The sequence below is a fragment of the Rhinopithecus roxellana genome, chromosome 8, assembly GCF_007565055.1.
Source record: "Rhinopithecus roxellana isolate Shanxi Qingling chromosome 8, ASM756505v1, whole genome shotgun sequence".
In the NCBI taxonomy this organism is placed as follows: domain Eukaryota; kingdom Metazoa; phylum Chordata; class Mammalia; order Primates; family Cercopithecidae; genus Rhinopithecus; species Rhinopithecus roxellana.
The window spans coordinates 110756947-110779509 of NC_044556.1; the positions used below are offsets into that span (position 1 = coordinate 110756947).

At 40.0% G+C, this 22563-nt stretch overlaps 1 protein-coding gene across 1 annotated transcript in view; it reads right to left on the bottom strand.

Moving 5' to 3' along the window:
• The window catches only part of SMYD3 (SET and MYND domain containing 3), a 744013-nt gene that overhangs the window by 551269 nt on the left and 170181 nt on the right, over window positions 1-22563 (bottom strand). The window contains exons 3-5 of the mRNA XM_030935864.1: window positions 17931-18038; window positions 12090-12147; window positions 9746-9882 (exon numbers count right to left, since the gene is read on the bottom strand). Coding sequence (XP_030791724.1) covers window positions 9746-9882; window positions 12090-12147; window positions 17931-18038 — 303 coding nt within the window. The remainder of the gene's footprint in view (window positions 1-9745; window positions 9883-12089; window positions 12148-17930; window positions 18039-22563) is intronic.

Consider the following 22563-nt stretch of genomic DNA (forward strand, 5'->3'; position numbering starts at 1 on the left):
TTATATTATGTATTAATTTAAAAATATATATATCTGGGCCAGCTGTAGTGGTTTAGTCTGTCATCCTAGCCCTCTAGGAGGCCAAGGTAGGATCACTTGAGCCCAGGACTTCAAGACCAGCCTGGGCAACACAGCAAGATCCTGTCTCTACGAAAGTAAAACAAAATATTAGCAAGGCATGGTGGCATGTACTTGTAGTCCCAGCTGGGCAGGAGAATCACTTAAGCCTAGGAGTTCAAGGCTACAGTGAGCTATGATCACACGACTGCACTCTAGCCTGGGTGACAGAGCAAGATCCTGTCTTTAAAAAACATTTTTAATGAAATGAAATAAATAAAACATAAAAACATTTATCAAAGTATGCTCCACAAAACGGAAAAGGGATACTGTTTTCTCACATTCCTTCAATCAGTCAAAAATTAGAGACCTACTGCATAAGATGAAGGTTGCGAGGAATTCAAAATAAATAAGATGTCACTCCTGGCTCCACGTAATCGCATTCTATTAGAGACACAGTATTCCAGTAGAGATTGCTGCCACTAAAGGAAAAGCCAAAGGAATGACGGTAACCTTTGCCATTTCATAATGTCATACAGACACTTAAAAAATGTCACCTCTGTCTGCATTAATGGCAAGTTATACACTAAAATACATAAAGCAACAAGGCTTGACAAACACATTTATCCATCAATACTTTCAAGCAAAGCATTAGCCTTACATAGGCAATTAACCTCCATCAACACAGGTACAAATAAAAATGCTGATTAAGAACTTACTAATTATCCTTCCCAACGGCAGAAGTTTAGCTGGCATCTGGTTTTTAACTATGATAAATATACACCAACTCATAGGTTATTAACATGTAAGTGAAAAGAAATATTTAACCAAATGGCTACAAATGAAGAATAGGATAAGTAAGTATCATCATTAAAAATCCAAACAATGAGTTGCTTTGTTTGAAAGCCTGAGTGTCCTACAAACATCACTTTCTTTGAAGGTAGAGAAATATTTCTGAGAATAATTGTCTCCTTAATCAACTTCAAGATCAATCTGTTGTAATAAAGACAAAATATATAAATCAGAGATGCATGACACCATTTCATAATTAGAATGCCAGGATCTGCCTGCAGTTAAGTATCTTAGCTGTTTGCCTGCTTTACTTAACACCAGAAGAGAAGTATAATCCCAACAGCGAAGTATTCTAGCAGCTGTTGTGAGCAGAGCAGAGAGACGTGGCATGTAGCAGTTACTGCCACACGTATAGACACAAGCACCCCGGTGATTGGAGGTTAGCAATCCTGGTGTGTCTGCTCGCTTTTAGTGTTAAATATTTAATGGCATATTTTTCCTTAATGGAACCCAAGCACATCTGATCAGTCACTGGGATCATTTAGTAATGCAGTCAAAGTTATCATACCGCCATTTCACATCAACTTTGTAATTAGATAATCCATCACTTTATTAATTCAAAAGATTGCTTTCTTTACTACTTTATAGCAGGCTACAGTAGTGAAACCCAACAGAGTTCATCAACAAAAAAGGCTCTGAAATCGGGTCCTACGTGAACTTGAAACCCTCCAGTGACAAACATACACACACTCCTGACCTTTTAAAACAACAGAGGTAATACGCTTCCCACAAATTAGCCTACCAACAACAGTGAAGTAATAGAGTACCAGTGTATCCAGAATGGGATGGTTAACAGGACTGAAAATTTAAGATTAAAAACTGAATATAATATGATCAACTTTGTTCTCGCTTTTTATTGAGGTACACTGTTCACCAGAGGATGAAAAAGATACACCAAAAAGTTATTTAGTAATTTTCCCTCCATGCTGATTTATATACTTCACTAAAATTATGAGGGAGGTTACAGCAGAATATCACATCCATTATTTATGATCACTCTAAATGTAAAGGCACATACCGGTCAAACACAAGCATGCAATCTGGAATATAATATGATTTTCTCCTGCCTTATTTCTAATATACCAGAAAATATTAGATCACGATTTCTTATCATATTATGAATTAGTAAGATTCTTGTTTTAACACCTTCTCCACTGCTTCTCCAATTAAAAAAAAAAAAAGATTCTCCAATGAAAAAGAATTTACTCAGAATGAAACTGTAAAATTTAAATATCATAGTACCAAAAATACCCTCTAAAATACTCACTTTCCAATCTATGCAACCAGTGGATATTGCAAAACCAGCTACAGCTAATATAATTAAGAATTAGATTGTGGAAAAGCAAGCTCTGGAGGTCACATACGTGCCCTAAAGAACAAAAATAACATGCTACCAGGAGAATTATTAATTTGTTTGAAAAGAAAGACGGAGGGAACCTCTTCTCAAACAGATGTGGAATTTCTAATAAAAAAATTCTGTGGCCATTGCACAACATTATAAAGTTCAACAGTACTTTGCAGAGCTCCAGAAACACTAACAATGACATATGTTTTGTGGTCAGGAAGGTCACTTTTATTCTTGTTGCTGCCAATCTAATGTCTGTTTTTGAAACATTCTATGCAACTAGTCTATTTTCTATGTACCACATTTCTAATCAGGCTGTCAAATACATTTTTAGAAAAGAAAGTTATAAACCCAGAAAAAAAAATTATATATTTTTCTAGAACCCGGTACAATAATCTCTAAAAAAGTCTTTTATGTGCATAAAAAATAATCTCAAAACAAATTCTACTGAAATTAAGTTGAGACTATCAATGACCATTGCCAATAATTATCAATGGACATTTTAAGGGATAGAATAGAGAAATACAATACGTTCCATGTCATTTCAATTAATTAAAACATGACAACTAAAGCACCCTTAACTCCATCCTTTTAAGACGCATGTGTGAGAAAGATTTCAGTCATCAAGGGAAGCCTACATTTACCTTTCCTACATGAAATCCCAAGAAACTACTTCAATATCATGGAGTTGCTATGCACGCTGGCAACAGTAAACGATTTCTGTCCACAATGGCTATGACTGAAACCAAGCCAGTTACTCGGGAAAAGATACCACTGCCTGTTTGCAAAATTTCTTCTCAACAAAACAGGTAATTCTCAGTATCTCAAGAGACACCAGCACTGGGCACAACTGTGTACAACCATCTGAGACTGGTTTACAATCAGTTGCAGACTGTACTCTTGGATAGATGACAGCACAGGGAGACATAAAACACTGAAGTTCTATAATCCAATAAACATAAAGCCGGGAGGTGGGAGCAACAGTAGTAGAAATGAATAATATGTGTCAGACACTACTAAGTACCTTGTAGTTGATCCTCATTGAGATCTATGAAGTAGATATTACTATTTCCATTTACAGATAAGAAAATTGAGATGGAGAGAATTTGATTTACTTGACTGAGGAAAACGACCTAACCATCATATTATTCAGCCTCCCATTTAAATTTGGCCTCTCTCTAACTGTAATTTTTGTTGGTTCTGAGTTGGGGTCTCACTCTGTCACCCAAGCTGGAGTGCAGTAGAGCAATCATGGTTCTCTGCAGTCTCAAACTCCTGGGCTCAAGCAATCCTCCCATTTCAGCACACCGAGCAGCTAATTGTAATTTTCTGACTTTTAAAGGATATATTTATGCTTAAGAGTATATACATTTCTATATGCATAGCAAATGTTTAGGACCCAATCAGTATACTGAATCACAGCATTTCTCAGGCCATAATAAGTCTTTTTGAGACACAGTCTCACTTTGTAGTCCAGGCTGGAGTGCAGTGGTGAGATCACAGCTCACTGCAGCCTCGACTTCCTAGGCTCAAGCAATCCTCCCACCTCAGCCTCCCAAGTAGCAGGAACTACAGGTGTGTACCACCATGCGCTCAGCTAATTTTTTTTTTTTAAGTTTTTTATTAAAGATGGCATCTCGCTATGTTGCCCAGGCTGGTCTCGAACTCCTGGGCTCAAATGATCCTCCCACTTCAGCATACCAAAGTGCTAGGATTATAGGAATGAGCCACCGCGCCTGAACAATAAATCCATTTCAAAACCTAACAGGTGCTGGGTGGGGTGGCTCACGCCAGTAATCCCAGCACTTTCAGAGGCTGAGGTGGGCAGATCACTTGAGGTCAGGAGTTTGAGATCAGCCTGGCTAACATGGCAAAACCCCCATCTCTACTAAAAATACAAAAATTAGCCAGGCGTGGTGGTGCGCGCCTGTAATCCCAACTACTCAGGAGGCTGAGGCACAAGAATCACTTGAAAGCCAGAAGGCAGAGGTGCAGTGAGCTGAGATCACGCCACTGCACTCCAGCCCGAGCAACAGGGTGAGACCCTGTTCCCAAAAGGGGAAAAAAAAAAAAACTGAAAGGACATTTTGTTTGAAATGGAAGTGGAGATTTAAAAAAAAAAAACATGTGCAGTAGAGAGGAGAAAGGGCTCATAGAGATGGAGACATACATCTTCTCATCTCTAAACAATGTGAAGAAGAGTCAGCAGAAATGAAATTGGCCTTTATTTTTTATGAGCATATAAATAATCACATCTCCTGTGTTCATCTGTATAGCCCTGGTGCAATTCCTACCCTTTGAACACCTTCATTGCTGTCTGTGGAAATTATCACCTCCGTTCAGTCACACACCCCCCAGCCACACACTCCCAGCCACACCCCCCAGCCACACTGCCCCCAGCCACACACCCCCCCACACACTCCCAGCCACACTGCCCCCAGCCACACACCCCCAGCCACACACCCCCCCCACACACTCCCAGCCACACCCCCCAGCCACACTGCCCCCAGCCACACACCCCAGCCACACACCCCACCCAGCCACATGCCCCCTGGTCACACACCCCCCAGCCACACACCCCCAGCCACACACCCCCCCACACACTCCCAGCCACACCCCCCAGCCACACACCCCAGCCACACACCCCACCCAGCCACATGCCCCCTGGTCACATACCACCCGGCCACACTCCCCAGCCACACCCCTCTCAGCCACACACACCCCCCCAGGGAACATACAATCGAAGTTTAAAAAAAAAAAACTATGCAAATAAAGCTGCAAGTAAGTTGCTCTAGCCTCTCCATCCACCAGATGATCACTCAGCATCCCCTCCTCTAGAGAAACTCTGGGAGTAACCCTACCCTCACTTTCTATGACATTTAGTACAAAACAAACATTTTCAACATCAAGCTCTTATTCTAACTCTACTCTGATTACTAAATATAACTGAAATCTGTATTCCACAGGTAACAACTTCCTTTGAAAACCTTCCCCAGAGGAGGCTGATATATTTCCCTCAGGAGGCTGGAGGAATCAACACCCCTCACTCCCCAGTAGCATTTCTAGACCACCATGTATCACTGTTTCCCAACACCATCCTCGCTTTTGAAATGTATGTCAGTTTCTACTTTTGATATGAGGTTCCCCTTGATACCCACCCCTAGAAAAATTCCTCCTTCCTATGGCTCATGTGACTCAGTTTTTAAAGCCAGGCAACAAATTCATAAGTGGACAGGAGACATTTATACAGAAAACTCCACAATCAAACCCCAATTGCTATTAGGGTGCATGTGTATTAACACTGGTGCTAAGAGTCAGAGTTAGACTAACACTGGTGCTAAGAAGTGGGGTGAAAAGGAGGAATATCTGGGAAATGACCAGGAAAATGACTACAAAAGGTCTCAAGTAACAGAACAAATTTTCCAAGTAAAATTAAGGCTTGCGCAGCAGATGCACGTTCGGCACTGAGAACCTGGTCCGACAGGAAAGACACACCATTTTTCAGCCAGAAACTCCAGTGTTCAAAATACAAGCTGCCAACTTTTCAGGCATTAATCATGAGTGTCCATTAGAAAAAGCCATCAGCTCACCAGACAATGAAATATGTTCTCAGGATTAAGAACGGTCTCATCCTCCCTAACCCCTGACCTTTCGGGGAAAGTGCAAGTTTGATAAAGATATGCATATTCTTCAAGTAAGACTTTTGACCTGATGAAGTTTTCTGCCTTGATAGACAATTTTGAAATTTAGAATTAGCCACATACTTCTACAACCCTGCATCAAGAGGACTTTGTACACACTAGACTTGCAAATAAATAAATAAAAGTCCGCTGAGCTTGCTAAGCAAATTCAAATTCACCTAACAAACACCTCTCAGCGGGGCAAGAGACTTGATAAGAAAAGACTAATTCGAATGAAGGTATAAAACTCCAAACAACGAGAAAGAACATCTGCGTGAACTGTAAGTATTTAAAATGACAGATATAAAATGAGTCTGAAAATTAGGGAAACCAGCAGATAGAAACATGAAGATTCATTCCACTGGTCCCTCTATTTTTGTGTGTGTTTGAAAACGTCCGTAATTTAAAAGTCAAAAAAAATTAAGACATAAGCAAGTTTAGAAAAGCTCTCAGAATTCCACATGCCTTCAATGACAATCAGAAGGGCTAAAACTGGCCGGGCGCAGTGGCTCATGCCTGTAATCCCAGCACACTGGGAGACTGAGTCGGGCGGATCATCCGAGGTCAGGAGATAAATTTTTGTATTTTGTAAAAATACAAAAATTAGCTGGCATGGTAGCAGGCGCCTGTAATCCCAGCTCCTTGGAAGGCTGAGGCAGGAGAATCACTTGAACCTGGGAGGCGGAGGTTGCAGTGAGCCAATGTTGTGCCACTGCACTCCAGCCTGGGCAACAAGAGCGAAAACTCCGTCTCAAAAAGAAAAAAGATGGGCTAACACATAAGCTTAGTACGTCTATTATCTGCACAGAACCTGAATGAATGTAAATGAGAGGAACCAAACGAAAACCATAAAACAAGATCTTGTTTATTGAGGCCAGGTAAAGCCAGGCTTGTTGACAGCATAAATTCAGAAGTCAGCAGCTTCCTCTGTATGTACAAACTGCCAGTCAGGGATAGTTGCCTGTTGACCCGCTTTCCACAGCCTAATGAACTGACTTTTGAAAGAAAACCCTGTTTGATGTTGTTTTTCTGTGGTGCCCATTTCTTCTCTTTGATTAATTAATTTTATATCAAAGTAAAATGAGGAGAGGAGCAGTAGACTGGGATAAAAATCTCTGCCCAGGGATCTTGACCCAGTTCCCATGTGCTTGATGTGATTTGTACCATCACACACCGTCAACATTCTGATCTCAGTGACCCATCCCTGAAAGCTGCAGGATCCATTTAGGTTAATTTAGGATCTTTCATGAACAAGGAAGGAGAAGGAGTCGGGGGGTGGGAAGGAGGGAGAAGGATTCGGGAGGTGGGAAGGAGGGAGAAGGAGTTGCAGGGTGGGAAGGAGGGAGAAGGAGTTGCAGGGTGGGAAGGAGGGAGAAGGAGTCTGGGGGTGGGAAGGAGGGAGAAGGAGTCGGGGGGTGGGAAGGAGGGAGAAGGAGTTGCAGGGTGGGAAGGAGGAGAAGGAGTCGGGGGGTGGGAAGGAGGGAGAAGGAGTCGGGGGGTGGGAAGGAGGGAGAAGGAGTCGGGGGGTGGGAAGGAGGGAGAAGGAGTCGGGGGGTGGGAAGGAGGGAGAAGGAGTCGGGGGGTGGGAAGGAGGGAGAAGGAGTCGGGGGGCGGGAAGGAGGGAGAAGGAGTCGGGGGGGGGGGAAGGAGGGGGAAGGAGTCGGGGGGCGAGAAGGAGGGAGAAGGAGTCGGGGGGCGGGAAGGAGGGAGAAGGAGTCGGGGGGTGGGAAGGAGGGAGAAGGAGTCGGGGGGTGGGAAGGAGGGAGAAGGAGTCGGGGGGTGGGAAGGAGGGAGAAGGAGTCGGGGGGTGGGAAGGAGGGAGAAGGAGTCGGGGGGTGGGAAGGAGGGAGAAGGAGTCGGGGGGCGGGAAGGAGGGAGAAGGAGTGGGGGGGGCGGGAAGGAGGGGAGTGATTTCTTTTAAGGACAAATTTATAAGCAGAAAAATACAAATTAAAAACATTAACAAAACTTTCACCAGGAAGTACAGAAGCCATAGGCTGTTGGTTGCTTTCCTCTGATTACTAACCCATATTTTAATGCAGAAATGACACATCTAAGGCCAGTGATACCCCAAAATTTCAAAACTGCATATGTGCTACTTTTCTAGCAATAACAAATACGATGTGAGAGGGTAAGCACAGTATTAAAAACTGGTCCACTTAATCAGAGCAACAGAATTCCCCCCATACAACATGGAGAGAATTTCATTATAAAATACCTGAGACTAAAATCTTTAGAAAGAAAGAAGAACTGGGATAGTAATTCACATTTTATAAGTAGCAATAGAAAGTATTTTAAAATATTTTTCATGGATATTAATAACATCAGTAATTATCACTGGAACATTCTCCAACAATAGAAATAATTACCACAGAATAGCCACAAACTTAACACTAGCAATGAGGTAACAATCATCACAAGGTATATTTTTATCTTTCAGTAGGTGATCGTGTTTGTAGTGTTTAACAAGAAAAGAGCCTTGTGCACTGTACACGATACTTCTATAGGTTATAATTTTCAGAAGCATATGAAATACATGAGAAAGTTTTCAGATGCACTGTAAGTAACCAATAAATTTAGAAATCAATTTTAAATTATAGATAAACCAGAATATAATGCTAAGATGACATTAATCAGAAAATCATAAAAATGTACCATACAGAATAAAAATACGTTTGAGAAAACCTAGAATCAATCTCCAGCAATCAAACCAATTACATTTAATTTTTCAGAAAACAGTAAATTTTAAAACACGCCTTAAAATATTAATGACATAAATCTATCTTTAAATGTGTGCTTACAAATTACAAAATAAGTGGCAAAATTGTCAAAAGTAAAGTTTTACTTGTTATTAAATTGTGATCAACATTAGAACAAATGCAAACACACGATCTGAGAAAGTGAGGCCAGCAGATCCAGAGCAGTGAGGGGAGTGTTTCTGTCATCCCTATCCTGGGGTAAACATCAAGAATCAATCATTTCATACCTATGGGCTCGTGAAGAAAAGAAAAAAAAAAAAGAATCAATCATCGCGCTCTTCCTCCGTAGGCCAAGATAAACCCTCGGAATCATTTTTTTAAAAAAACTTCAGGAGGCCGGGCGTGGTAGTTCACCCCTGTAATCCCAGGACTTTGGGAGGCCAAGGTGGGCGGATCACCTGAGGTCAGGAGTTCAAGACCAGCCTAGGCAACATGGTGAAACCTCGTCTCTACAAACAGAAAAAAAAAAATTAGCTGGGCGTGGTGGCTCACGCCTGTAATCCCGGCTACTCGGAATGCTGAGGCATGAGACTCGCTTGATTCAGGGAGGCGGAGATTGCAGTGAGCCGAGATCGTGCCACTACACTCAAGCCTGGGCGACAGAGCGAGACTCTGTCTTAAAACAAAAAAGAAAAGAAAAGAAACAGATTTCAATAAATTTTTCTTTTCAAAGACAGGCTCTATGCTTAAACCACCACTGTAAAGCTCAATGAATGCAATGCAATGGCAAACAAGTCCATTCATAAAAAATAATGGAGTATGCTCTTCTTAGAAAAGAAAGCATACTCTTTCTTCCAAGGGTACACTTTGAGAACTGACAATGAACATACTCAGGCAATAACAAGAATATTAATAAAACAGAAAAATTCATACCCTTTCCAATGCACACAATACATTCTCTCATTCTCTACTCACTATGATAAGGGAGTAATACAAGGCATTAAGGTCTTGAATTTCCTGTCAAGATTCTCGACTTTTTTGTAACCAACGACAAAATAAGGAGCGAATGGTTGATGTACGGAATTAGCAAAGAGAGCAAACTTAACACTTACTTTTGCAAAGGCTTCAGAAAGGTCAAAGGCAGGTGGCAGCTGAGAGGCATCCTGTATTTCTTCTCTCATGAAATGTTGAAATGTCATTACAAGTTGCCTGAGGCCCTCTTTCTTATCTTCAGTCAGTTTGTTAATATCTTTTTTAAAGAAAAAATAAATAGCACAATCTCAAAGTAAACTTTTAAAAGATAATTTTCAAGTGTTCAATGCTGGCTGTTAAACCAGATATTTCCTACCTTACATTGGATTCTGACAAAGAGCAAATACATATTGTTTTATCTTTTGCCAACTAAAAATGATGCATATGTTATCAATTAAATTCTGCCAAATTTGTCTGCAATGTAAGATGAAACACCTATCAAAACATAAGTGTGCATACATATGGAAAAGCATTAAAACCAAAATCAGTAAGGTTGTGAGCTACCAGATTTTCTGTATCATTCTGTACACACACACACACAATTATAAGTTCATGTAAGGTTGTGCGCTACCAGATTTTCTGTATCATTCTGTACACACACACACAATTATAAGTTCATGTAAGGTTGTGCGCTACCAGATTTTCTGTATCATTCTGTACACACACACACAATTATAAGTTCATGTAAGGTTGTGCGCTACCAGATTTTCTGTATCATTCTGTACACACACACACAATTATAAGTTCATGTAAGGTTGTGCGCTACCAGATTTTCTGTATCATTCTGTACACACACACACAATTATAAGTTCATGTAAGGTTGTGCGCTACCAGATTTTCTGTATCATTCTGTACACACACACACACAATTATAAGTTCATATTAAGTCAGTAAAGTTAAGCAGACTTTTCCATGAAATAATGTACAACTAGGTCATGACTAAACTAATAAATAGCATCACCTCTAAGGTAAAAAGACAGAAAATGAGAACTAAAAAGTTCAGATAAAGTTCAAATAGGTTAAATTTGTCATGTGGTTAGTACAGCATGAATAGAACAGGGATCAAGCAAAGCAATTTCAACTTCAAGTTATCTGAGCTGAATAAACAATATCATTTTTAAATATCATTTTCAATTATACCACAAATGGGGTGTTAAGGCTAAAAGTATGTAACAGGTCAATCACTAACGTTTGAGAGTATTTCACTTAAGGTCATGTGTATGGCACTAGTACTGAGAAGAGCCAATGTAGAGTAAAACCCATGGTAACAGATGTTAATTGTCTAGCAGTAAAATATAACAAGAAAATTTGAATACTTCGCTGTCTTTTAAAACTTGAAAAGATACATCAAGTTGAACTATAGCATAACTCTGTTGCTAATGTCTATGCATATTCTTTAGATTACTTATTTGACAGAATAATTAACCCAACGATGTCTTAAATAATAATTTATTGTCATGGGAACTTAGGACCCCACAACCTTATATAAGTCTGTACTAGTTCATCTTCTTGTCTCCATCCAGAAGTATTGAACTGTGCAGCAAATTTACTCTATGTGCCCTGGCTAGTTTTGAGTTGAAATCACTTGCAACCTCAATGAAAAGGATCTGTGCCAATACGAAAGCAAAATGAAGCCTACCTTTGCTTAACACTCAGATATGGGAAGCTTTTTAAGTCATCCCAAGAAGGTGGCTACCTACGTGGTAGTTTCGGAGAAGAACGATGCTCACCACTGCCGTGGAGACTGAGTCATCTGTACCTTTTACCTTCCTTAATATCTAAAAGATCAGGAACCCTAAAAGCTCCGTGGACTCCCCCTGTTCACTAAACCACTCTTCTCTGACATCAAAAAGAAACCAGAACAGGAAATTAAGAGAGAGAAGAAGGGAAACAGGAAGGAAAAAAAAACAAGAAAAATTATTTCATTGGCCGGACACGGTGGCTCACGCCTGCAATCCCAGCACTTTGGGAGGTCAAGACGGGCGGATCACGAGGTCAGGAGATCGAGACCATCCTGGGTAACACGCTGAAACCCCGTCTCTACTAAAAATACAAAAAAATTAGCCGGGCGAGGTGGCGGGCGCCTGTAGTCCCAGCTACTCGGGAGGCTGAGGCAGGAGAATGGCGTGAACCCGGGAGGCGGAGCTTGCAGTGAGCTGAGATCGCACCACCGCACTCCTAATGGTTACACTACCCCATCTAACCTGAACATCTTTATGGTGCTTTACTAACCCCTATCAGGACAGAGCTACTCCGGAATAAGTGGAATAAATCAGAGTGACAGTTGTATATAAAAATAAATCTTGTTAGGTTTGCATCACATTATAAAGAAACAGAAAAACAAAGTTAAAAATAAATCCGTTCACCAACTCGGCAAACAAATCACAGAAATTTTTTTTAAGATGCTGATAGATAATCACTTACTTGACTCCAGATCATAAAATGAGTAAAGCTTCTCTGATTCTGAAGGTGTTCCATCCATCTGTGAAGGAAAGGGGGAAAACGCCAATAAACATTTCAAGTGTTCCAATATATAAACAAATATGTTTGAGTAACTTTATATATTTAAATGGAAGTCTATCAAAAAGAACATTTTCTATATATTCTTTCTATTCATCATTCTTATTAGGCCGAATTAATCAACAACTTTAAAATAAAAATCTAACTTGTATCTTCACTCAACAGTTTAATCTCCAAATGCAAAACTGTTGTACAAGAAGTTCCCATACTTTTATATTCGTAAAACTCTATGAAATTGTATACTGGCCAAGAGTCAGTAAACAATAGGAAAAGGTGGGGCATGGGAGCTCACACCTATAATTCCCCAGTACTTTGGGAGGCCAAGGCAGGCAGATTGCTTTAACCCAGAAGTTCAAGGCCAGCCTGGGCAACATGGCAAAACCCTATGCCTACAAAACATACAAAAATTAGCCAGGCATGGTGGCATGCACCTGTAGTCCCAGCTACTCAGCAGGCTGAGGAGGGAGAATCACTTGAGCCCAGCAGTTCAAGCTTGCAATGAGCTGTGATCATGCTACTATACTCCAGCCTGGGTAACAGACCAAGTCCCTGTCTCAAAAAAGAAAAAAAAGGGAAGAACAAATTGGGAGCCTACAATAATTTGAGAAAGATATTCACGCTAAAGACGGGTGAAAAAATCTGAAAGGCTTCACCACAGCAGGATTTCACAGAGTTTACTATTTTGCCACTTACGAAAAAGGGCCGAAGAAATCACTTCAATGAATTCTAGGAAAAAAAAAAGGTAAGTACTCTTCCAGTTAATACTAATTATCTATGGATATCTTCCTTGAAGAGGCAAGTAGAAAATGACATACTTGCCCTGTGCATTAGTTCACAATAGCCAAGTCATAAAGGCAACGTAACAGAGATTACTGCCATCTCATATCGCAAATACAGAACCTCCTCCATCTTTATTCCCACAAGAAGACAGCAGGGCCTTCAAAGAGAGGCTGTGCATTTCTTCACTGCTACGGATTCCGTGATTAACAGGAAAAGAACAAATTTTTTTGTCTTAAGACATTCCCTGGAATAATCTACCTTCTACATTAACATGGGGTTAATTTCAGACTTAAATAGGAATAACACAGGCATACCTCATTTTCTCATACTTCACTTTATCATGCTTTTCAGACATTACACTGAAGGTTTACATCATCAAGCAAGTCTATCGATGCCATTTTTCTAACAACATGTGCACACTTTGTGTCTATGTGCGACATTTTGGAATTCTCACAGTTAATAAGAAAAATTCTCACTTTTTCTTATTATTGTATCTGTTACTGTGACCTGTGATCAGAGATCTTTAATGTTACTACTGTAATTGTTTTGGGGTACCACAAACCATCCCCATATAAGACCACAAACTTAATAAACGTTGTGTGTGTTGTCACTGCTCTGCCGACCGGCTCTTCCCACTGTCTGGCTATTCCCCTATCTCTTCCCTCTCCTCAGGCCTCTGTATTTTCTGACACAACAATATTGAAATTAGGCCAATTAATAACTTTACAATGACCTGAAAGTGAAAGGATGAGTCGCACATCTCTCATTTGAAATCAAAAGCTAGAAATGAGTAAGCTTAGTGAGAAAGAGATACTGAAAGCAGATAATAGACCATAAGTCAGGCCTCTTGCACCAAACAGCCAAGCTGTCAATACAAGGGAGAGTTCTGAAAGAAAACAAAAAGAGCTACTCCCATGAACACATGAGTGAGTGATAAGAATGCACGACAGCCTTATTGCTGATCTAGAGAAAGTCTGAGTGGCCTGGATGGAAGATCAAAACAGCCACAATATTCCCGTGAGCCAAAGCCTCATCCAGGGGAAAGCCCTAGCTTGCTTCAATTCTATGAAGGCTCAGAGAGGGGAGAAAATTGCAGAAGAAATGCTGGAAGTTAACAGAGGTTGGTTCATAAGGTTTAAGGAAAGAAGCCATCTCCATAACACAAAAGCACAAGGTGGCCAGGCACAGTGGCTCACGCCCATCATCCCAGCACTTCGGGAGGCCAAGGCGGGCAGATCACCGGAGGTCAGGAGCTTGAGATCAGCCTGGCCAACATGGTAAAACCCTGTCTCTACTAAAAGTACAAAAACATTAGCTAGACATGGTGGTGAGCGCCTTTAGTCCCAGCTACTCAGGAGGCTGAGGCAGGAGAATCACTTGAGCCTAAGAGGCGGAGGTTGCAGTGAGCCAGGATCATGCCACTGCACCCCAGCCTGGGTGACAAAGCAAGACTCCATCTGAAAACATACATACATACATGCATACATGCATAATTCAAAAAAGTGCAAGGTGCAGCAGCAAGTGCTATATAGAAGCTGCAGCAAATGATCCAGGAGACCTGACAAAAATAACTGAATTTGGCTACACTAAACAACAGATTTTTCATGTAGATGAAACAGTCTTATATTGGAGGATGTCATTTAGGACTTTCATAGCTAGAGAGAATTCGATGCCTGGCTTCAAAGAACAAGTGGACTTTTTTTTTTTTTATTGTTATTATACTTTAAGTTCTAGGGTACATGTGCACAACTTACAGGTTTGTTACATATGTATACATGTGCCATGCTGGTGTGCTGCACCCATTAACTCATCATTTACATTAGGTATATCTCCTAATGCTATTCCTCCCCCTTCCCCCCTCCCCACAGTAGGACCCGGTGTGTGATGTTCCCCTTCCTGTGTCCAAGTGATCTCACTGTTCAGTTCCCACCTGTGAGTGAGAACATGCGGTGTTTGGTTTTTTGTCCTTGTGATAGTTTGCTGACAATGATGGTTTCCAGCTGCGTCCACGTCCCTACAAAGGACATGAACTCATCCTTTTTATGGCTGCATAGTATTCCATGGTGTATGTGTGCCACATTTTCTTAATCCAGTCTGTCATTGATGGACATTTGGGTTGGTTGCAAGTTTTTGCTATTGTGAATAGTGCCGCAATAAACATACGTGTGCATGTGTCTTTATAGCAGCATGATTTATAATCCTTTGGGTATATACCCAGTAATGGCAAGTGGACTTTTTTTAGGGACTAATGCAGCTGGGGACTTTAGGTTGAAGCCAGGGCTCATTTACCATTCCTAAAATGCTAGGGCCCTTACTATTTGTGGTAAATCTACTTCGCCTGTGCTCTACCAATGGAACAACAAAGCGCAGATGACAGCACATCTGTTACAGCATGGTTTACTGAATATTTTAAGTCCACAGTTGAGACTTACTGCTCAGTAAAAAAGATTCCCTTTAAAATGTTACTGTTCATTGACAAGGCATCTGGTCACCCAATAGCTCTAATAGAGATATTTAAAAACTCAAATGTCGTTTTCATGCCTGCTAACACGACCGTCATGCTGCAGCCCATGAATCAAGGAATCACTTTGACTTTCAAGTCTCATTTTAAAACTGTATTCCATTAGGCTATAGCTGCCACAAATACTGATTCCTCTCATGGATCTGGACAAAGTAAATTTTAAAACCTTCTGTAAATGATTCACAATTCTAAATGCCATTAAGAATATTTGTAAATCATGGGAGGTCAAAACATCAACATGAACAGGAGTTCAGAAGAACTTGATTCCAACCTTCGTGGATAACACTGAGGAGTCAAGACTTCAGTAGAGGAAGTAATTGTAGATGTGATGGAAAGAAAAAAGGAGCTGAAATAGAGAAAGAAACTGTGGATGTGATGGAAAGAACAAAGGAACTGGAATCAACACGAAAACCTAGGAAATACCTTTCTACACATGAGTCCTGGGAAAGAATTTATGACTGAAGTCCTCAGAAGCAATTGCAACAAAAACAAAATTGACAAGTGGGACCTAATTAAACTAAAGAGCTCCCACACAGCAAAAGAAACTTGCAACGGATAAACAGACAACTTACAAAATCAAAGAAAATATTCACAAACTATGCAGCCAACAAAGGTCTAATATCCAGAATCTATAAGGAACTTAAGCAACTCACCAAGTAAAAAACAAACAACCTCATTAAAAAGTGGACAAAGGGCCACCACAGTGGCTCACACCTATATAATCCCAGCACTTTGGGAGGCCAAGGTGGGAGCCTTTCTTGAGCCCAGGAGTTTAAGACCGGCCTGGGAAACATGATGAAATTTCGTCTTTCCAAAAAAAAAAAAAAGGAAAAAACAGAAAAACTAGTTGGGCGTGGTGGCGGGCACCTGTGGCCCCAGCTACTCGGAAAGCTGAGGAAGGAGGATTGCTGGAGCCCCAGAGCTTGAGGCTGCAGTGAGCCATGATCACGCCACTGCACTTCAGCCTGGGGCAACAGAGTGAGACCCTGTCTCAAAAAGTAAAAATAAAAAGTGGGCAAAGGACAAGAACAGACACTTCTCAAAAGACGACATACGACTGGCCAAAAAACATAGGAAAAAAGCTCTACGTTACTAATCATCAGAGAAGTGCAAATCAAAACCACAATGAGATACCATCTCATACCAGTCAGAGTGGCTATTATTGAATCAAAAACTAAAATAGGCTGGCAAGGCTGCAGAGAAAAGGGAACACTGTCCGTGGGAATGTATCTAATTCAGCTGCTGTGGAAAGCAGTTCGGAGATTTCTCAGAGAGTCACCATTCAACTCAGCAATCCCATTATTGGGTATATATCCAAAGGAAAATACGTCACTCTACCAAAAAGATGCATGTACTCATACGTTCATCACAGTGCTATTCACAATAGCAAAGGCATGGAATCAATCTAGGTGCCCATTAACAGTAAAACGGATAAAGAAAATGTAATACATAAACACTATGAAATATTACGCAACCATGAAAAAGAGTGAAGTCATGTCTTTTGGAGCAACATGAATGCAGTTGGAGGGCATTATCTTAAGTGAATTAACACAGAAACAGAAAACCAAATACCACAGGTTTTCACTTATAACTGAGAGCTAAATATTGGGTGGACACGGACACAAAGATGGGAATAACAGACACTGGGGGATGCAAGGAGCAGGTAAGGAGCAGGAAGTGGGCAAGGGATGAAAAACTAGCTACTGGGTACCATGCTCACTACCTCGGTGATGGCATCCATCATGCCCCAAACCTCAGCATCATGCAATACACCCATGCAACAAATCTGCACATGTACCCCTGAATCTAAAATAGAAGCTAAAACTTTTTTTAAAAACAGAGAGAAGTAGAACCTGAAGAAGTAACTGATTTTCTGCAATCTCATGATAAAACTTGAAAAGATGAGGAGTTGCTTCTTATGAACGAACACAGAAAGTGGTTTCTTGAGATGGAACCTACTCCTGGTGATGATGCTGTGAGGTATCGTATGTTACAGTGATATCATTTGCAAAAGGAAGAGGCAATCAAGGCGGCAAATTCGACTGTTGTCTTATTTTAAGAAATTGCCACAGCCACCCTGAACTTCAGCAACCACCACTTGATCAGTTAGCAGCCATCAACATCCACCAGCGAAAAGATGACGATGCACGGAAGGCTCTAACGATCCTTAGCACTTTTAGAAATGTATTTTTTAATGAAGGTATGTACATTGTTTCTGTTGGCATAATGCTATTGCACACTTAATAGACTACAGTGTAATGTCCACATAACTTTTATATTTACTGGGAAGCCAAAAAATTTGTGAGACTCATTTTATTGCAATATTTGCTTTATTGTGGTGGTCTGAAACTGAACCTGCAACATCTCTGAGGTATACCTGAAAATGCAACTGCATATGCTCATTTAATCAAAACCCAGCTATATTTCATGAGTTTTATACTCACAAGTTTGAAGACAACTCTGCCAAGAAGTCGAACGGAGTCTGGAGGATATCTGGGTTTGCAGCTTTTAAGGCATTTGCATTCCCGTTTGTGGTCTGGCCAAGCTTTTTTCTATTAAGACAAGAGTGGGGAGAACATAGGTGACCTAAAATTTAACTTTCAATTATACTGGTTTTGAACATCGAGAGTCATGAACATTAAATTTTAATAGTCAAAATGTAAGTGCACAATAGAAAATAAAAGCAATATTCTAAATCTGAAAATAATCCAGGATGAGTCTTTGCCAAGTATGCAATTCCTATGCAAGGACATTAAAAGCTTCAGCTGCACCTCTGTGCTTTCATTTGTCCCCTGGTTATTACCTGGCTAGTGAAGCCCAAAGAAAGACCCATTCTAGCTTACTTAATATGTATAAGGTGGTCTCTGAACTGATTAAACAGAATTCAACAATAGTCATTTTGAATACAAAAAGAAAATGTCACTCCAAATTCGAAAATAAAACACATGGTTCAGAAGACTCAAAACCGGGATGACAGCCTTCTGAATTCCTGTGCTGCTACAGAAATATCAGGAGGGCTAACATACCCCCAAATATTAAACCTCTTTGTTTTAAAAGCCACATAAAAAGAGCTGTTAGCTAAAATCATTCCATGTCCAGTTTGTCCTGGATGTGTCTAGGTTTGTGTCTATGTCCTGGCTTAAATATTAATAGTGCCCCTTTTCACTCTGAAAAGTTCTGGTTTTGATGACAAATTACACGGTCACCTAAGCCATGATCCTAGCCGTGTGCTGGTCTGGCTAAAGAGACCACTGAGTCAGTTGCCAGCGTACGGATGAACGGACTGAAGGGAAGGACACTATCCCTGAGCCTTGGATCAGAAAGGCCATGGTTGTTTTCACACAGAATCACTTTCATATGGAAATAAAATCCAGGTCATCTAATATGTAGCCCTGGTGAGTAGAAGAAGCCTCAATCAAATGTCTCTCATGTTATATTCTGAAAACTGGAATTTCCATTACTGAAAGGCCTGACACCCCTACTCATTCTTATTTCAAAAATTAGAAATCTACTCCCCAATTTCTGGGTCTATAAAATCATCCTTAAAGGGACTGCTGTCACTTCCACCTACAGTAGAAACATATAGCACAACCAAAAGTTTCAAAAGAGCTGCAGCTACTTCAAAACTGTGACTCAGGTTCAATGTCAAGCCAGTATTTTGCTCAGAACAACTATCCATGTCAACTTGTTGGGTGACAGCTTTGTCTGTCTTCTATTTCTTAGTAACCCAGATGGTGGAGACATTGTTTCTAACAGGTGTGTCACAACTTCCATCAATGCTACTCACAGTTGCCTCACTTCCTCTATGACAACCCTCTCAATGTGCTGTTGGTAACTTTCGTTTTGGTATTTACACTTCACTCACTTCTAAACAAGACCGAGCTGATTCAAAGTAAAGATGTGTATGAACTAAGACTGCAAAACCAGAAACAGAAAATATTAAAATGATGGAAGGGGGAAAAAGGAAAGCATGCTAGCATCTACTTAGCATTCTGCAAGGTACTAGACACATGACTAAGCAAATAACAAAGCACGTTTCGTTTGATTTTCATAATAATCTAAATGGTAGGTATTATCCCTCTATTAAAGATAAAGAAAGGCTCAAAAGCTGATATCTCACTATCAGACTGCCTAAATATAAAAAGAGAGTAAAAATTCTTAGCATGCTAAACATGAGAGCTGAATAATTTGTGCACTACATTTGAGTGTTTGTACATTTATTTCAGTTGCCTCACAAGCAAGGCAAAAAAGAAGGCATGATGGTTTATGTAATTCTCAACTGACAGAAAGTAAAAATAAATATTTTCACCAAGATTAAATCACAGGAGGGATTTATTCCAAGAATGGTAATCAACACACTGAACAATGTCCTTAACAACAGGTCACAACTATAATGGCCTTTCATGCGACTTTTAATATCAGTACTCACTGAAAGGCATAATATTAAAAGACAACTCAGTGCAACAGCAAGCTTCTGTTGATCAGGGGGCTAGTCCTGGACTAGCAATTAGCAACTACCAACGTGTGTAAGAGGTCTAAAATATATATGGTACAATTGTCAAGTAAGTTTGAAGAACACAATATCATGTTGACCCTACTTAGAGATTCAAAATATACTTAGCATCCTAAAGGTTCTAAATGGACTAAAGAAATGTGTATAAATTATTTAACACGGTTTCCCATGCTTGTTATTGTCACCCTTTAGGAAGTTAGGTTGGTATTCACTGACTCAGATATACCTATACATATATATATATATATATATATATATATATATATATATATATATATTTTTTTTTTTTTTTTTTTTTTTTTTTTTCCCACCCCGTCTTTGGATGTGAGTGGGTAAAGCTAACAAATTTACATTCATTTGCACTCACAAGAAACAAGAGTGCGGACTTTTTTGGTTTTTCACTGATAGAAGGGAGAACCATAAGTTTGGCGGAAGTTTTCCTTTGATTCTAGAAGCTGAGAAACCTGTCAGATGCTCTCCTGGACACAGTGTGTAGGCAGGAACAGACAACACAGTACCAACGGGTCTATCAGAAAGTACCTTAGGCTCTGTTCAAATGCCTGTGTCCAGCTGAACAGGGCTTGCACTCAGCAAAACAAGGCAGATATAATTTGAGGCAAAAGAGCTTAAGAGCAGATTTTAATCAATTGTCATTTTAGCTACAAGAGATTAGCCATAACCCCTCTGTTAAAACCTAATTGAGCAGCTCGGCCTCCTGACAGCTTACCAGGGTGAAATAACTATAAAATGCACACCAGAAAATGAACAACTCATCAGTTAGATGACGACATTTGGAATGAAACATGCAAATTTTGGGAAATTCCTGTTAAAACAACTTTAGGTCCTTAACATAATTGATATTGAGCTCTTATTTCTCAACAATAACTAGCAACTAGACAAAATGTTTCTTAAACTTATTTCTAGATCACTGCCTGAAAACATACTTATTTTCTCATTTGCTTCAGCAAAAATATGTTCATTATTTCCATCTAAAAGCCAAATCAGATCATTTAGGTATAAAGAGAGAAAGCAATCATATCACTTAAAATTGATCTGTAATCTGGTAGCACGTATCAGCCCATTCCTTTTCTTTTTAAAACATTAACTGCTAAAATTTATCATTCAGCTTCACCTATCACATCTTACCATTAGGGTTACAAACACAAGCATACCACAGAAAAGGCTTACAAAGAAATCTTTTTATGCAGCCCTTTTGACTTTGAAGCAAAACGTGACAATCATACAAAAATAAAAGGCATTATCTTCACTCAACAAACTAACCTTGGTCAAGACCTCAATGACACATTTGTCATATATATTTGCCAATTTCTCAAAAGACAACCTTCGTGATTTACATTTTTTCCCATTTTCTTACATTAATTCCAATACAGGATATAATTAAGATTTTGCTGATAACATTGGCTGTTGTATTTTCTGTTATCATAGCTGAAAATTAACAATGATGTACAATAAGCATAAACTGGCTTGAGAGACAAAGGAAATTAAAATATGGCATTAAGAAGCAAAAACAAAAGGAGACGAGAGTTTTATGCTGGAAAAAAAAAGGAAATTACATCTATAACGCAATTCTTTCAGTGTAGGCATCACTCAAAAAACAACTTCAGAATCTATACATTTCATAATGTATTTTATAGTATTCACAACAGTTCACAACATAAACTAATTAACCACGCCAATAGTTCTCAATGGGAGTGACGCGTATCTTGAGGGTTGTTTGAGAAATTTATGGGGGTATTTTTATTTGTCACAATGTTTACGGAAAATTACAGGGACTTAATGAGCAGGAACCAAAGGAGTCAGACGTTCTGTGTAGGACAGTCCTACAAAATGAAGAATTATCCAAATCCAATGCAACTTTTTTATTTTTGTTTTTTGAGACGCAGTCTCGCTCTGTCGCCCGGGCTGGAGTGCAGTAATAGGATCTGGACTCACTGCAAGCTCCACCTCCCGGGTTCACGCCATTCTCCTGCCTCAGCCTCAGAGAAGCTGGGACGACAGGCGCCCATCACCGCACCCGGCTAATTTTTTTGGATTTTTTTCCTTAGTAGAGACAGGGTTTCCCCGTGTTCACCAGGATGGTCTCGATCTCCTGACCTCGTGATCCGCCCGCCTCGGCCTCCCAAAGTGCTGGGATGACAGGCGTGAGCCACCGCGCCCGGCTCCAGTGCAACTTTTAAGTGTCCTACGAAATTCTATGAAGGTGGAACACTTGTTTATAATTGTCTTAGCCTAGAACTAAATCTCCTTTTACATTTAAAAACAAAGAGCTTGTTTTTATATAATCCTAACAGCACTGAATTTTCTAGGTAAATCAAAGGAAGACTGTATTTTAAGAATTTTACCTAAATTACTCAATTAAAGTCATATCACTGAAGGCAACACCACTTAGAATATGTGAATTACCAATACAGCACGCCTTCTGACCCGCATCTCTACTTCCCTTCTCACACTGACTCTATGTATAGGTGCAAATATGTGACTAATGATGTCTTCCAGTCTAATCACACCTCAGCATTTACATACTAAAATACATATTATTTTAT